The sequence below is a fragment of the Tachypleus tridentatus genome, chromosome 2 (genome assembly GCF_004210375.1).
Source record: "Tachypleus tridentatus isolate NWPU-2018 chromosome 2, ASM421037v1, whole genome shotgun sequence".
Taxonomy (NCBI): domain Eukaryota; kingdom Metazoa; phylum Arthropoda; class Merostomata; order Xiphosura; family Limulidae; genus Tachypleus; species Tachypleus tridentatus.
The window spans coordinates 116,755,213-116,771,475 of NC_134826.1; the positions used below are offsets into that span (position 1 = coordinate 116,755,213).

Sequence of the window (16,263 nt, forward strand, 5' to 3'; positions counted from 1 at the left end):
ATGATATATTTAAATTATTTAATTGTTCAATGTTTAAAAAACGTAACATGGAAACAAATTTGTTTTCGGTGTTTTTGAAAATTAGTAATATTTGCGATTTGGATTTTCAATTGGTATTTTCTGGTAGAAATACAACTACAAACTGTTTATACTACTATTACTTTAAAGGTGTTGGTTTAAAAATAAAATGTAAATAGTGCAATAGTGCTGGTGAAGCAAGAGGCACTAGTTTGTCACTTTGTGTTATTCAAGGTTTGAAAAGCAGCTGATTGAGATAACTATCATGCGTTTCGGCGAGTGTTTCAATCAGCAATGTGATGGGACCCGGCAGGAAGAACTTGAACTTCAAGAAGGTAACGAAACAAAAACTGACTGCTTCAGTTGTGTCGACAATAATTCTGTAAATGATTGTAACGTTTTTGAAGATAGAATTCGCGTGGATCGTAGAAAGCTCGAACAGATGATGCAAGGTAGGTCTCGATATTATTTTGACTCGTACTGTTTTTATTTTTCACCCTTGTTTTGTATGCTATACTCTAAAGTATTTACCACTAGCAATATAGCCACAACCACAAACTCAATTTCTGAACTAGTAAAAACTAGTTGTACAATTTTATTCCTTGTACAAGTAGTCCTTATTAAACTGAAGTAGTAGTAACTCTATTTCTACATTTAAAATATTGAATTCAATTTTTAAAACAAGTTTCGATTAGCAAGAGAAGAAAAGTACTGAATAAAAGTACTTCCGACAGAAACTTGTTATCGATAACATTGGCATTGGACTCTTAATTTATGCACTAAGAGTGTGTGTGTGTATCCACATGACAATTAAAATGTTACCTTGGTACTATTAATTGTGACGGCAAGGGTTGTATATTAAAAACTTCTGCAAGCCACAAAAATGTTTCAATACACATTTATGAAATAAATGCAAAGGCTATTAAAATTTTATAATAATTAAGTAGTATAAATAAATGTTTCAATTTTTTTTAATGCACTTGTTAAGGTATAACTAGAACTAAGAAACTAAAGGTATGTTAAAGACAAATAAAATAAAATAATAAAAGCAAAAATATTTGGAGAGGAGTGATTGTGTAAGATTTTGTTAGATGATAAAATAAAAGGGAGGTTTAGCCATAAATTTCAAAAAAAAACATTTTTAAAGCTATGAAACAAAATTTAAGTGATTTTAAGAATAATGAGCTAAAAATGATCTGCAAGTCAGTTGGAATATGCTCATTTTTTTATTTTTTTTTTGTTTGAGATCGGTATGTCCCTAGAAAGAAGTAAAACCTGAAGGTTGAATCTAATTGGTATAATAAAGGCATAAATAAGAAAATAATTGACAGATAAGATATGATTTAGATAACCAATTCCTAGTCATAGATTTGGACAAAAACCAGGAAATTTAAATGTGCTTATGAGAAAAAAAACTATCTAATAAAGTTAACATTATTAACAAGGACTTCTTTAAAACTATGAAGGTGAGAATTTATAAAACTTGGATAGCCCTTAAAGGATGTTGAAGACAAGTTTTGTTGATAACTATGAGAAGTATCTTTTAATCCTCTATTTTACAAGAGAGAATGTTAACAATATTCCTGCCTCTGAGCATTCTATGGGAAATCTTGGAATTAATTTTAAAGTTAATATTGAAAATAAAGCATGAGGACAAAATGCCCTGTCTATAGGGATTTGGAGATTAGAGATGAGATATGTGAACCTTTCTTTGTTGATAGATCAACTGATAGTATGCACATGCTTGAAGGTTGAAAAGTTGCTGTTGTTTCTGTTTTTCAATGGGGCTGATATAATCTCCCCTGAAAATTATAGGTCAGGTAACTTGTGTAGGGTTAAAAAAAAAAGTATAGATTCTGATAAAAGAAGCTTTACACAATCATGTGGTGAAGTTTTAATTAAAAACTAACTTTACTAACAGAAAAAACTATTTCATTGGAACTGAAAGATAATGCCTTCTATAAATCTAGGTAAAAGAGAAAATAAAAAGGTAAAGTGTAACCATAAACAACCTTTAATTTACTGATTTAAAAAGGAACATAAAATAGAATTGCTGAAGCATGTTTTGCTTTCATTAACCATGGAACAATGGCCTACATGTATTATAAATAGGTATATAACTTATGAACATATGTTTTAGAAAAAAAAAAAAAAAAGAAACCAGTTGATAAAGTAGTTTTAAATTTGTCTTGAATGTTCCCAAAGTTATGTAGTTTTAAATGAAATTTGCAATGTTTTTTTTTTCTGTTTGTAATAAAACATTCATTACTTAATGCAGTTATTTGTACTTGCTCTGTATAGTTTATATGCAATATGATTTTCATTTTATGTATAAAACTACTGTTTATTAAAATCTTGTTTCACACCTCATTTGTGTAATTTCAAGAACTTCCTAAATGAATATCAAATGTTTTTTTTATACTTATTCCAGTTTCTCTATTCTATCTTTAGATGTTATCATCAACCTACAATGCAATGTAATTCTTAAACTTAAGAAATGGAAGTATGTACAAACGTTTTTTTTAATATTTTGTAGATACTTTGAATGTTGCCTTTCTTATGTGTAATTTTGTGTATTTATCTTTTCACTTGTAGTTCATTTTGAATTTTCCTTTCCAGTTCTTTGTCTTTTATTCTTGATGCAGGTATGTCAACCTCACCCTGCATTATTTTATAGTTATTATAGATATTAAGACAGAAGTTAAATTAGCCAATCTATTGGTACTTTTCCACTGTTTGAGGACTTGAATTGTGGCATTTGGCTCTTGTATCTAATCCTTGATCTCCTTTAAAACCCCTGGGAAAATATCTAGGAGCCTTGTTGTTCTTTAAACTTCCAAATTTTATTTTAACAATCTCTTAGTTTATGCAGTTGTTTTGCTCAACATTTTCATTTGTTTCTCAAGGTAAAGAATGTTGTTTAAGTCTTCATTAGTAGAGCATGGAAGTCTATTTCCCAGTTGGAGTGATATGCCATGAAGGTTTCCTGAGGATTGTATAATAAAACAGATCAAAATTCATAGATTATTTGTACCCACTCAGTGAGAAGTATGCTCAGTCCAAGGCCCTTTTACTGCATATTTGTAGCCTGGGTAAACCATCCTTGTTTATCATGAAATAAATTACTTATGAAAGTGACTTTCACTGAATGTTTGTTTTTTGTCCACATGGACTACACCTGATATACTCCATGAAATAAAGTGCTACATGTAAATGTGTTTTCAAGGGCTGATTGTTCTTGATGTTCACAAAATAATTTTGTTATGTAAGATATTTCTCCACAATGTTTTTTTTTTTTTGTTGTTGTTTGGGCACGCTGCACTTGTTGATCTCTTAAAGTTTACATACAAGATACAAAATTAACTTGTGAAAGACACTTCCACTGAATGTTTTCTGTGTGGATGGGCCTTGCCTATCATATCACAAGGCATTTCCCCAGCATTCATTTATTTATTCTTTAATATAAATTACATATTAGCAAAACTGTTATATGCACAGATGACTACTGGCATTTTTGGTTGAATTTTACCCATACATAAATGTGCACTTCAGAAAATAGTTAATTTGATGTATAATAATTCTTTAACATGTTTCTTTATTTTTTCTGTAGCAACATGGAAATATTTACTTATTCAGTTTTTGCTAATTTTATTTGGTCTTTTCTATTTTGCATAACATTTTATGTGGAAAATGTAATATAAACTAAATAGTTAACTGTGGCTGAATTTACTTCCATGTAAGATTAAAAGCTTGGGTAAATGTAGTGTACTTACCCATAGTAATATATATATATAAAAAAAACCAAAAAAAACCAATGCTATAAATCTGAATTAAGAAGGTTGATGTTTAAATTGGAAATTAAAATACACCCTTATTCATTTGTAGGTGATACAGCAGACGGAGAAGTCAAAACTGCAGACGATTTTTTCCAAAAGGTTTGGGTAATTCACGTTGTTCATTTCCACTGCTGAATTTGTCCTGTTTTTTTCCAGTTTCAGTAGTGTTGCAAAATCATTTGTACATAATTAATTTAAAGTTTTCTTCCCTTATCTAATGGCAAAATTCACTTTTAGCTAATTCAGTCTGTATTAGGTGTATATGTCCACTAGTGAGCAGCTATACCCAAAACTATGTATTGAAAAATTTCCAACTGTCAAGTATTATTCTGATGGGCATAAGAAAGAATAGATATTCAACAATAATTCCTGGAATATATCCTTAAACTTTAATTATAGTATGGAGCAATAAGTATCAATTTTGAATCTGTTTTCTAACATCTGAGTAAAGCAGAGATCTTATGGTGTGACTCTCCAGAAGCCTTTATTAATTGTGTCAGTTCTTTGTAAGTCATGATTTAAAAATAATGGGCAGTAGGACTATAATTACAAATCGTAAGTTTGTGGCAAACATTTTTAGAAGCTAAGTAATTTGCTCTAACTCAAAAAAAGGTCATGGAGCTGTCATACCAAATAAGCTTCTTTCCTTGCTATTACAGGATCAACTAACTGGAAACTTTGATTATGCCACAAGCAGATCTTTCTTACCAAACTATTATAGTAGTTCAGTTTAGCTTCAGGAGCTTAGGACATGATTAATAAATTATAGTTATTAATTTAAAAAAAAACTGAACATTCCATTTGTGTATTTTTGCTAACACACAGTATTTTTAACCTTGCATGAGTTTATTTTTACACCTAAAATATCACACTCTTAATATGGAGTACCATTTGTAATAAACAATAACTTTAATACAAAAAGTGCTTTGAATGTTTCAGTCCTTTAGTTTACAGTTGGAAAATGTGTTTTTCTCGTTTTGCACAAAGTTGTCAATTTATTAAGGAACTTGCATAATGCATATAATGATGTTGATAGACCTTAAGTTCTTGCTGAGATGTATATATAGCCTAAAGGTATTTTGTAAAATACCTATAAAAAAAAAAAAAAGAAGAAAAAAAGTAATTAATGCAAATATTACTACTATAATTGCCTGAAGTATGAATATTTTATGTTTGTATTACATAAGTTATCTAATGGGGAAACTGTTATTGATACCATGTTACAATAAGCATTGGTATTCATAGGGCTAGTATAAAATATAATTTTGTTTAACACAGCTGTTCTCACCACTGATCAAATCTAAACAAAAATATTTTAGAAACACTGTTTCTAATCCATTCATTGAAATTAAATCTTTGACTTTGTATCTGTAATTTTTTTTTTTTTTTGTGTATAAAAGACATGGATTAAAAATGCATTGTTAGACCTTGATCATTCCACATCTTGTGTTTTTACCACTATTGTCTTCTCCCATGGGTTGTTTGATTAATATGATAATTATTCAAAGAACAATGACTTGATATTAAATAAGAAAATGTTTCTTTTATTTCTATTTTCCCAGTTAATTTGATAGTTTTTCATTATATGTTTTATAATCTCTTAACAATTGAGTAATCTTTTAAAATGCACTCAAATTTGTTGGTACATCTTGTAAAAGCAGAAGGTTTTTACCTAATGTAATTAACTGAATATATTTGATTTTATAGTATACAATACTAGAAAATCCCAAAACTGTACCTCCTAACATAAGAGTTCAAATGGTGTTAAGATATTGATAAACAATCTAAATTATATTTTAGTTTTAACATGTTCAGTATTTTAAAACTAATGTTTTACATGAGTTTTAAAATGAAACATTTTTTTGTTATCTTAATCATAAAATATACTGAAAGTTGTGTAGGCAAATGGTTACTAGTTCAAAATCATTTAGCTGTAATGTGTTGAACTGTATAGTGCTTTTAATGGTGTTAATAACTAGGAAAACATGTTACTGTATCTAGCTTGTTGCATAAAAAATGTTTCTATAGAACAAAATTAAATTAACCAAATTTGAAAGACTTTAATTTCTTTTTATAAAATTTCTTCCCCCATTAGAAAGTTCAGCACAAAGACACTCTTATATTGTGTTGTGCTTAATAAAGATTCATTGTTTACAATCTTGTTTCTAGTCTCTTGGTTAACTTTTCAGTCAACAGCAAACTTTAGTCATTGCTTAATGATGTGTTATTTGTCATATATTGTTCTTATTTTTATGTTCGTGAAACTCAATGCGAGATCTGAGAAAACTGTACAGACTAAGTTCTTGACTTTTCATGATATTTAGCATATTCAGCATGATTTTTGTTTTTCAATATTGAAACTTCTTGTAAAAAATTTCCCCAAAATCCACTGAATACCTGAACCTACAAGATGTAATCTCTTACTTTTGAAGGATTATTTGGATTATGGTCCCACTTATTTTTTTTATTTAGAATGTACTTTAATTGTTCAGTGTACAAAAAGTTCATTGCTTTCTTAATCTAAAGTTACTAGTTGCAAGAAGCAAACAAATTCCAGGCTCTTAGGAAATTTGCTTTTTTATATTTATATATAGTAATTTAAAATGTATACTGTGTTGTTGTACTTGGATTCTTGTACAGTGGGTGTCTGTGGCTTGTTAGCATTAAACGAAAACAGCACTTGCTTCACTTCATATTTGGAACAAATTACATGTACAACAAATTCTTTACATTATCAATGGCATATTATGAACACTAGTTTTTTTTTTTTTTAATTCTTGGAAGTCTACTTAGTCCTGTTCAATTGCTTTAAAATCTCGTTTGAGAAGTTGAACTATTTTTCTCTTACTTTTGCCAAATTATTCGAGTATAGTCCAATAAACTTTTTTTTGTTGTTATGGTTTTATCTTATTCTTTTCATATTTAGACCTACTTCCAGTTAACAGCTATTTTTTCCCTCAAGTTCACACAAGCAGGTTCAATTACTTTAGAACTGTTTTTGAAATAAACTATTCTTATCTCTTTCAATACCATTAGTCTCGCTCTAATATGTTGGCTAATTAAATTATTTTAATTGATTGGCATTCCTTCTGTCTGAACATCTTGTATATGACTTTTTTATCAACTATATCTATTTGCTTTTTCTGCTTGTCTCACAGTATTTGTTTATTACTTAATTGTCTGCTTGCTGTCCTTGACATCAATACATATCTCACAATGTTCTGTAATTTGAACATCAGTGAGGTATAAACACAACATATGACTCAACAGAGTTGCATAATTTGTCATAATATTTACTTAGTTTCTAAATCACTTGTTATAAACAGAAGTAACTAGTTAAATATTCACTCAAATATTTGCACTAAAGTCTTTCATGATAAGGCACGTTTTGGAATTTTATTGGGTTAAAATGTTCTTGTTTCTTATTGTATCATGTCTATTGTTATTGATTTTTTTTTTTTTAATTATGGTGTCTAATAAAACAATTTTCAAACTTTATTAATAATATCCATATTAACAATGAGGTGATATACACTCTGTAAACATATCTTAGCTTTTCATTGAAAAGTTATTAATAGCCACTTTTGAGCATTTATTGCATGTTCATATTATTGTTTTAATATGTAAAGCCAACATTGATCATGTAACAAGCTTTATATAATAAAAGTAGTGTGGATAAAATATTTGAAATAACCACTTGAAATTGTGTGTTCAAACTGCCACACTATCTTTTCAGACCAGCATTCCTCAATCTGTGGTCTAATGATCTCTGTTAAGGTAATTAATTATGTAATTATGAAAAGTAAGCAGTTTAAGTTTTTCGTTGGAATATGCATTAAATTGTAAATTTAGTTTTCTTAAACATTTTGACAATTGCTAATTTAGACAATTGCCCTATCACCAGTAACACTTTGTCATAAAAGAATAATTATTTGCACTGCATTTTCTCAAACAGCATAAGTTTTATTGATCAGGGAAAAACTTTGGATAAAAGTGGCAAGTTACTTTCAAAGACATATTGCAGAATTTTAACATTTATGTAATGCATATAATTTGCTTTTACTTGGGCTAATTAATTTGAAACAAAATCAAATAGATCTTTAAATTATATTAAGATTAAAAGCTATTTGTTTAGATTTCTTTTACAATTTTATAGATTATGGATGAAACTGACACTCATATTTCCTGGCCTTCAAAATTGAAAATTGGTGCAAAGTCAAGAAAAGGTGAGATATTCTCTGAAAATTTTCAGTGATGAATTTGAATATATAGCATACAGGAATAATTTCATGACTATATTTCTATGGTATACTACTCTATTCAACACTTTTGCTCATTTAAAATGCATTAGATTGCAAACATTCTAAGTGTTGTAATTCAAATAAACCAGTGCATGCCAAATATTTGCTAAGCTGGTAGCATACAATGAAACATAGCTTTTATGCTAAAAGCTCTTATTTCAAATTTAACACTTTCACAACCAGCTTGGCATAATGTACAAACATGTGTATATTATACATATTCACTACATAATTTAAAATATTGTAGAAAGATTTTAGTAGGAATGTGGAACAAAGTATTGTTAAAATGCTATTATATACTCTCCTAATGCATTCTGTTGGACTGGTTATGAGGAAAGTCTGTAGGTGATTTAGTTTTGCTGTGATGGCATATACAAAGAGCTTTTCAAATAACTGACATGTATGATTTTTTGAGATTTACTGATTAATGTAAATCTGCTGCTAATCTAATGAGCTATGGTCCAATTAACACTGGTTTATATTTGATGCATATTTGTCTTATATTTGTCCAGCTGCAGTTAAGTTTTTAATGTTATTGAGAGTTTTGTGTCATCTAATTTGTTGTTGTTACTACTTTTGTTATTTGTTTTTTTGTGATAAAATAATAGTGGCTATACTCGTATTGGACTATTGGTCAACCAATAGTTAAGGATATCCTTAACTATGCATCAAAGTTAAAAGCTTGCATTTAAAACTTCATTAAATTACTTTTTTCTTTATACTAATTAGCCTAGTATAAAAGCTTAGCTAACAATCTATATTTTATTAATATACATGTTTTTAAGTTCCTAATTTTATAAGAAAATGTTTTTAAAGTGTGACACATGCTTCAAGGTTTGTTTTTTTTCTCTAGATACATTTTTTACTTTCCTCCACCTCTTAAGACTAAGGAATTGAATGTAAATTGCTCCATACAGAAGTATTATTGCTCAAACCATAATTTATTTATTGCCTTCAATTTCATTTGGTTGCACAGCTTTCACTATAAAATCAAATCCTTCCTACCAGGCCTGGTCATGGGTTTGAATCCCTGTCACACCATCATGTTTGCCCTTTTTTCAGCCATGGGGTGTTACAATTTGATGGTCAATCCCACTATTCGTTGGTAAAAGAGTAGCCAAGAGTTGGCCGTGGGTGGTGATGACTAGTTGCCTTCCCTCTAGTCTTATGCTACAAAATTAGGGACGGCTAGTGCAGATAGCTCTCGAGTAGCTTTGTGCAAACCAAACAAATTCTGCCATACCAACCTGTTGAATCCTCTTTCAGAATGTCTCTATAGTTTTCTTAATTTAAGAGCATCCATATTATAGCTAACCATGTTTGCATGTGCATGTTACATATAAACATACAAATCAATATTTTCATCTTTTAAATAATGCTACATAACAAAATTTTTACTTGTTCCTGGGCAGCAAATGTTATTTCCCAATTGTGTATGCTAAAGGTAAATGGGTAAAGAACTATTTTGCTTTTCAATCTTTGCTATTGTGACCTAAGTAATGAAATTTTCAAATTTACTATTTTTCAGAACATTCCAGGTAGATTCAATGCTGAGCAGCTGATATAGAATTTTTGTGATCTTACAAGAATTTTCAAGAACTTTCTAGAATGTTGTAGAACTTTAGAATTTTCAAGAACCTTTTTTTGAGCTTTCCATCGTAGGATAGATATGGACTTGCCACTTCAGTTTAGTTCCAGCTGCCTAAGTGAATGCATAGATCTGTCTGATTTTATCAGATGGCATCAAGAAGCTGCAAGTATTCTCCACATGCATTCTGCTATGTATGTGGCCAATTTATTGCAACAGACAAAGTTCTCTGTGGGGAGGAACAATGTAAAGTGTGAAACACTAGTTGTCCTCCAAAAGGTATTGTTTCCACCATTGCACATAAATCTGGGTCTTATGAAACAATTTGTCACAACTTTTAATAAGGAGTTTTCAGCCTTCAATTACCTTTTAAGATTTCTTTCCTAAGCTGTTTGAGGCAAAAATCAAAGCTGGTGTCTTCGTTGTACCACAAATAAAGAAGATCCTGAAGTGAACAGAATTCCCCAAGAAGCTTGATAGGAAGGAAAAAAAAAAAAAAAAAACAGCTTGGGGGCAGCTTTGTTGCAGCAGTCTGTGGCTTCTTGGGCAATTGCAAGGCTGAAAATTATTTGAAATTGGTTGAGGCTCTGGTGAATAACTGTGGCAAAATGGGCTGCAGGATGTCCCTGAAAGTCCAAATCCATAATGCTCATCTTCATAAATTCAAGGAGAACATGGGAGCATGCTTGGAGAATCAAGGCAAGCACTTCTACCAAGATATACTGGACTTTGAATGCTGCTTACAAGGAACGTATAACAAAAATATGATGGGAGACTATATTTGGAGGCTGATATGTGAAAGTGATTTACATTAGTTGCAAATCTCGAAAAACTACTCGCATCTAAACATTTTTGTACAACTTTAGTATAAATGCATGTAAATCTTTCTTTACATATTGTTTTATTCAGACCTTGTGTAAATGTGCAAATTTGCCTGTTTTTTACATAGAAAATAGGTTAATTTCCAAATGTCATTATCCAGGTCACAAAAGCAAAGTTTGAAGGGAATAATGGCCATTTTCTGTACTTTTACAACATAAGCAATTAAGAAATAACACTATCCAAGAACAAAATTTGTAATTTATTGCCTAATTTTGTTTTCTGAACAAATAATAAACTTCACTCTGTATAAACAACATTCTAGTCAGAAACTTAATGCCTGGTTTGGATGAGTTTGTAACTTGTTGCATAGTTAGAAAGACAAAAAAATTGAGGTGTTGGAAATTGCCCACTTTTTGGCATGTTATTAGTCTGTTCTTTGGCATATTATTTAATGCATTACTACCATCAGTGTGAAAATGTAGACTTAAATGCCCTTGACAGTCAAAAGCAATAGAAAAAGGTTGGGTAAATACTGTTTTGTTTTTCATGTTTATTAATTATAAAAGTAACTAAAGTTGAAAAATAGAGATCTAGGTTAGTGAAGATTAGGTAAAATAAATGTTGCATTAGGCAAGGTTGTTAGCTGTATATGCTTAGTGTGATTTACAATTTGGTCTTTGAAAAAAAAAAAAAAAAAGAAGAAAAAAGGGGGTAATTTAGTTTTATTTAAGTTTTAAAATTGATTCCATGTTGAGTTAGGTTAGAAAAATAACAATATATTTTTATTGATTGGTGGGGGGGAGAAACATTTGATATATGTTTAGGAGATTTGAGATTTACACAAGAAATTTTGAGATGAGAAACTGTTTTCTTTTAATGTGAAATTTACTTTGCACAGGGACTGTTCAAAACAACTTCTCAATATAAGAATGAACAAATCTTTATCTTGGTTTACTAAAAATACTTCTACAAAATATTGTTTGTACCTGAAAGACTTGACTGAAATCTATATATGATAATGACGTAAAATCCATGTTTGTTTCACATATTTCCATTGTTATTAAAAGTAATTCTGTTCATTGACATGTTACAATTATTTCATTAATTAAAATAAATTCTGCAGGAAAAGCAAAATTTGGGCTCGGATAAATGCAAGTTGAAGGTTTTTTACACATTGATTATATTGTTGATATTTATTTAAATTGCATGCTGGTTTTGGATTGCTCTTTTTTTTTTTTTTTAATTCATGTTAAAAGATTACCTGATCTTGAAGGAGATTATTATAAAATTGTGTAAACAAGATCAAACAATTAGTAACTGAAAGGTATTATTGAACTTATTTATTTTTCAGTACAGTATTCACCTGCATTTGAAGTTTTAAGAGAAACCCACTTGTAGCTCTTTTGCAATAATCAGTACACTAACAAAACTAACTTCATTATAGTTTTATTACATCTCTTGCAACAAAAACAGGTTGCATGTTTTTAGATTAAAAGATGGAATTGTGCCTTTTTGTTGCGAGAAAAGAGGTAGGAAAGAATGTAGGAGTAGCATCAACAGTGGAAAGGAATCTTGAACATGTTGTATTTCAAATTGTGTGAGCCATGCTAATAACAATGCACTATGAAGTTGTGCTTTAACACTAGTTAGAAGTGAGCAAACATCATCACCAGATGTAAGCACATCTGAAATGTTAACTGACCACTTCAGCTGTTCTAGATTGTAAATTGTAATTACTAGTTTAGAACCACATTCTAGAATATTGTGACTACTTGGACTGTTCTTGTCAGAATTTACAGATATCAAACCTGAACATTGTTGTAAAATCTGATCATTTCTGCTGTCCCCATTGACCTCGTCTAGTGAGGTCTGCACGTCTTGAGTTGGAATGTTTCTTTCTACTTCTTGGAGTAATTCACATATCACCAAATGGATGCTAGTATTCCTTAAAGGACCAAGTAATTTTAGTTGTGTGATCAAGTTGCACTTTGTTTTTACTCGTCATTGGGACACATTCCTAACTTCCCCAACACTACTTGGTGAGACTTGTTAGGACTAATTTTAATAATGAGAATGATTAACATGACAAATATTCATTTAAGTGTAGACTAAGTGAGAACTTAGAAACCAAAAACACATACTTTAATATCGGTTTGCAAATAGTAGTAGTCTCCATCTAAAAAGCTCCACAGTAGGTCAATGGTACAAGTGTATGAGGTTGTAATGTTATAAGTATAATCTGTAACTTTTTGCTTATGTCTTTAGATTTATGAAGTAAAAGTAATATCATAATTACTTTGTCTATGATCGTTTATAGAAACTTGCATTTAAATCTTACTGTATTTTAGGCACTCCTTAATGTGGATGAATGGGGGGGGGATGGATTCAATATCATTTGAATACAAAGAAGGAAATGGTATTTTATAAACTAAATAAATTTAAATGGTTTTTTATCTTTTTAATATGTAAATCATAACAGTAAGTTGTGCTTTTGATACTGAATGTATTAGTACTTACTGCATAAACAGATGTAAGTTTATGCAGTAAGTTAAAATAAGTTTTTCCCTACACTGGTTCTATGACTGCTGGTTTTAGTAACATGAAACACCATTTTACAACATTCTTCTAGGTGTCAATGGTTCAAAAAGATGATCCAATGATAGTGTTTCCTTTTAAAATGTATAAATAAATTGTATTAGGCACTTTAAGATGTTCATATTTCCATACAACTGTAATTGTTCAATAAGCTATCTTCTGTATTTTGTTTTGTACTGTTTAAAATTCTGATAGTCAATATAAATATTGTCATTTGACCAACTAGTTTTAACTGTTTGTTTTTACTATAGGGTCTAGCATGGCACTTGATTTGCAATCTTCAGATTGCAGATTTGAATTTCCATCAAGTTAAATGTGTTTGCCTTTTTGGCTGTGGGAGTATTATAACATGATGGTCAATTCCCCTATTCATTAATAATAATAATAATAAAAAAAACAACCACCCAAGAATTGGAATTGGGTGATTTTTTTTTTTTTTTTTTCTATTCTCCCTAATGATGATGGTGCTTGTGTAGTATTCTGTGAAATTCCAAAAACTGAACCTGTTGTAGTTTAGTGCATCAAACTAGTTAGTATTACATTTTTCAAAACAGTTGGTATCTTCAAGAAAATATGTACACATTGTGATGCTAAAACTTCTTATTGTTGATATATGTATAAAATATGACTACATTTTCTGTAAATTTCTATGATTCTCCATAATGTCTTGAGCCATTTTACACTTTTAAAAACATTTCATAAGTAGTTAAATTCCATTAAACAATCAGAATTAGTATCTGATGGATTTTTTTTCTTGTTGCTGTAAAAACGTAATATTTACGGTCTGTTAACGTTGTCACAATTTAAAAACGAAATTTAACTAAAGTTAAAATAAGCATTGCCAATATTTTGCTGGACTACAACATTCCATATTTTCTGGAAACATCTGGTTGTCTTCAGTGAGTGATGCAGGGTCAATCTCTTGAACCAGCTGTCACAACAATTCCTGATGGATTTAAGAAAATATTTGAATGCAATTAGAAAGGCTAATTTTACTCCAACTACATACATCGGGGTATATTCAGACCACTTTGAATGTGATGCTTAAAAGACATGCAGACACTTTAGCTAGAATTAGCTTCTAAAGATGATATGGACTAAAACCAGATATCAGTTAACATTCTTAAGTGTATAGGTGTATATAAAAACCTAGAGCAAATGGAGCTGAAATCATTGATGTGTCAGCACTATCAGTAATGTAGTTTGCTCAGAGTACCACACCAGACATCTGAAGGCACGTGAAAAATAATGCTACAAGGTAAGTTTTTGGTTTCCCTGTCTCATTAATAGAAGTGTTTATTCCTGTAAATTATTTATTTTATGTATAATCATTATTTTTAATGATTTCTTTTTTCTTGCTCCAAGATTTTTTGGCAATTATTATTTTTAATAATATCTAACTTTCAATAGAGGTGTCAACCAAATGAATAATAATAATACAGTAATGTTGGACATTTGATAAAAGGATTTAGCTAAATAAGTGAAGATAACAACTTCAGATTTATACCTTAACTTTGACCCATTTTGATTGCAAATTACAAACCTACTTTATTGAACTTTTTGAGGTTCATAGCTTATGTTGCACAAAAACCTGCTATACTTGTTTGTTGTTGTGAATACACTGCATTAATGAATTGTATATGCCAACTTAAATGTATGTCAATGTTTACCAGTATAAAATGGACAATCACCAAACTGTTGTGTAATTTACATACCAGATAGTCATACCCTACTTACTTACTTCCTCCATGTCAGTATCTTTTGAAGATGTTTTTGTACTTCTTACTCTGAGTTTTTCTGTAGAAACTCCTTCCAGAGGTTTGGTTGATGAGGTTAATTGTTAAATGTTTTATCATGTATGCTTTTAAACTATCTTTACTTTTGATCTTAAAAGCCCAAAAGAACCTACCTTATACAATCTAGGATGACAGCTGCAACTCTGTGGACTCCCTATCCATCATCAGTTAGCATGACTTGCTACCTCTGTTTTTCAGAATGTTTGGAAAAGCAGTATGTTATCAACTGTCTGTCGTTAATTTTTATCACCTTTAGGTTACACTTTTGAAAACATTAGTGAGATTATGCTACAATAGACCCTAAATATTACATGTCTGCAAACCAACAACAACATATTTTTGAAGTCTTTTTAAAACATTTGTATCTGACATGTTTTTGAAGGTTTTATATCTTTTTAGAATTATCAAAATATACTTTTTCCTGCTGTGGGTAAAAAAACAAAACAAACTATTTGTGGTATGTAAGTTCATTTAATGTAGCTTACCTTTTATGTATCAAGAACAACATAAATGTTGTATAATTGATTTTGTGAAAAGATAGTGCAATGTCTCTACTGTGCCTAGTATTTTTATACTACATCCTCTGTTTATTTGACCATTTACTCTTCAGCTATGTACTTGAGAGATAAAAGGTCAATTTAAACTTTCTGGGATATGAACTAATTATTTTACTATGCTGTGATAAAACAAAAGGTAACTAATCATTTATTAGATTTTGGTGATCATAAGAGCTAATAACCATCACAAAGATTGTTAGCTGATCATCACAGTTTAGACACATACGTAAAGTATTAATGTAACTATTGGTAAGTTGAATGAAAACCTATGATCACAACAATACATAAATCAAGCGTGAAGTAACTAGCTATTAATGATGCTTTTGGCCATTATTTCAATATATTCATGGATTTGTTTAGACAGGAAAGTTTAGGTTAAGTACTAAATTCATGTATACTTGCTAGTGCTTTCTGTCTATTAGGACATAGTATTTTATTTACCAATTTAAAGTTATGATAGTTGCTTGCTTCCTCTGTGTTTATGTAAGAATTTGGACAACTGACAATTTTAACAGCTAATTTTGCATAGGCTGACAAAAAAACAACAAACTTTTTGGATTAACAAGAAATAGTCTGAAGTAGTAAATATTCTTCTTTTTAATCATTAAATAAGTTTTGGAAGTGTCTTTATCTAATTTAAAGCATTTGGTAAAACTAAAATTGTTACATTTTGGCAGTCTGTACTTTCAGGGAAATTGGTTTTGAAATGTTTATTTTAATGCACAGAAACAGGAATGATTTAAATGGACA

At 29.8% G+C, this 16,263-nt stretch overlaps 1 protein-coding gene across 5 annotated transcripts in view; it reads left to right on the forward strand.

Moving 5' to 3' along the window:
• The window catches only part of LOC143244907 (protein bicaudal C homolog 1-A-like), a 43,116-nt gene continuing 26,853 nt past the window's right edge, over positions 1-16,263 (forward strand). For 2 of the 5 annotated variants that reach the window (XM_076490415.1, XM_076490416.1), the window contains exons 1-3: positions 1-470; positions 3,904-3,959; positions 8,011-8,080. In XM_076490415.1, coding sequence (XP_076346530.1) covers positions 284-470; positions 3,904-3,959; positions 8,011-8,080 — 313 coding nt within the window. In that variant the 5' untranslated portion in view covers positions 1-283. Of the gene's footprint in view, positions 471-3,903; positions 3,960-8,010; positions 8,081-15,107; positions 15,171-16,263 lie in introns of those variants that run through there. The other 3 variants (XM_076490417.1, XM_076490418.1, XM_076490419.1) reach the window with 2 other exon arrangements.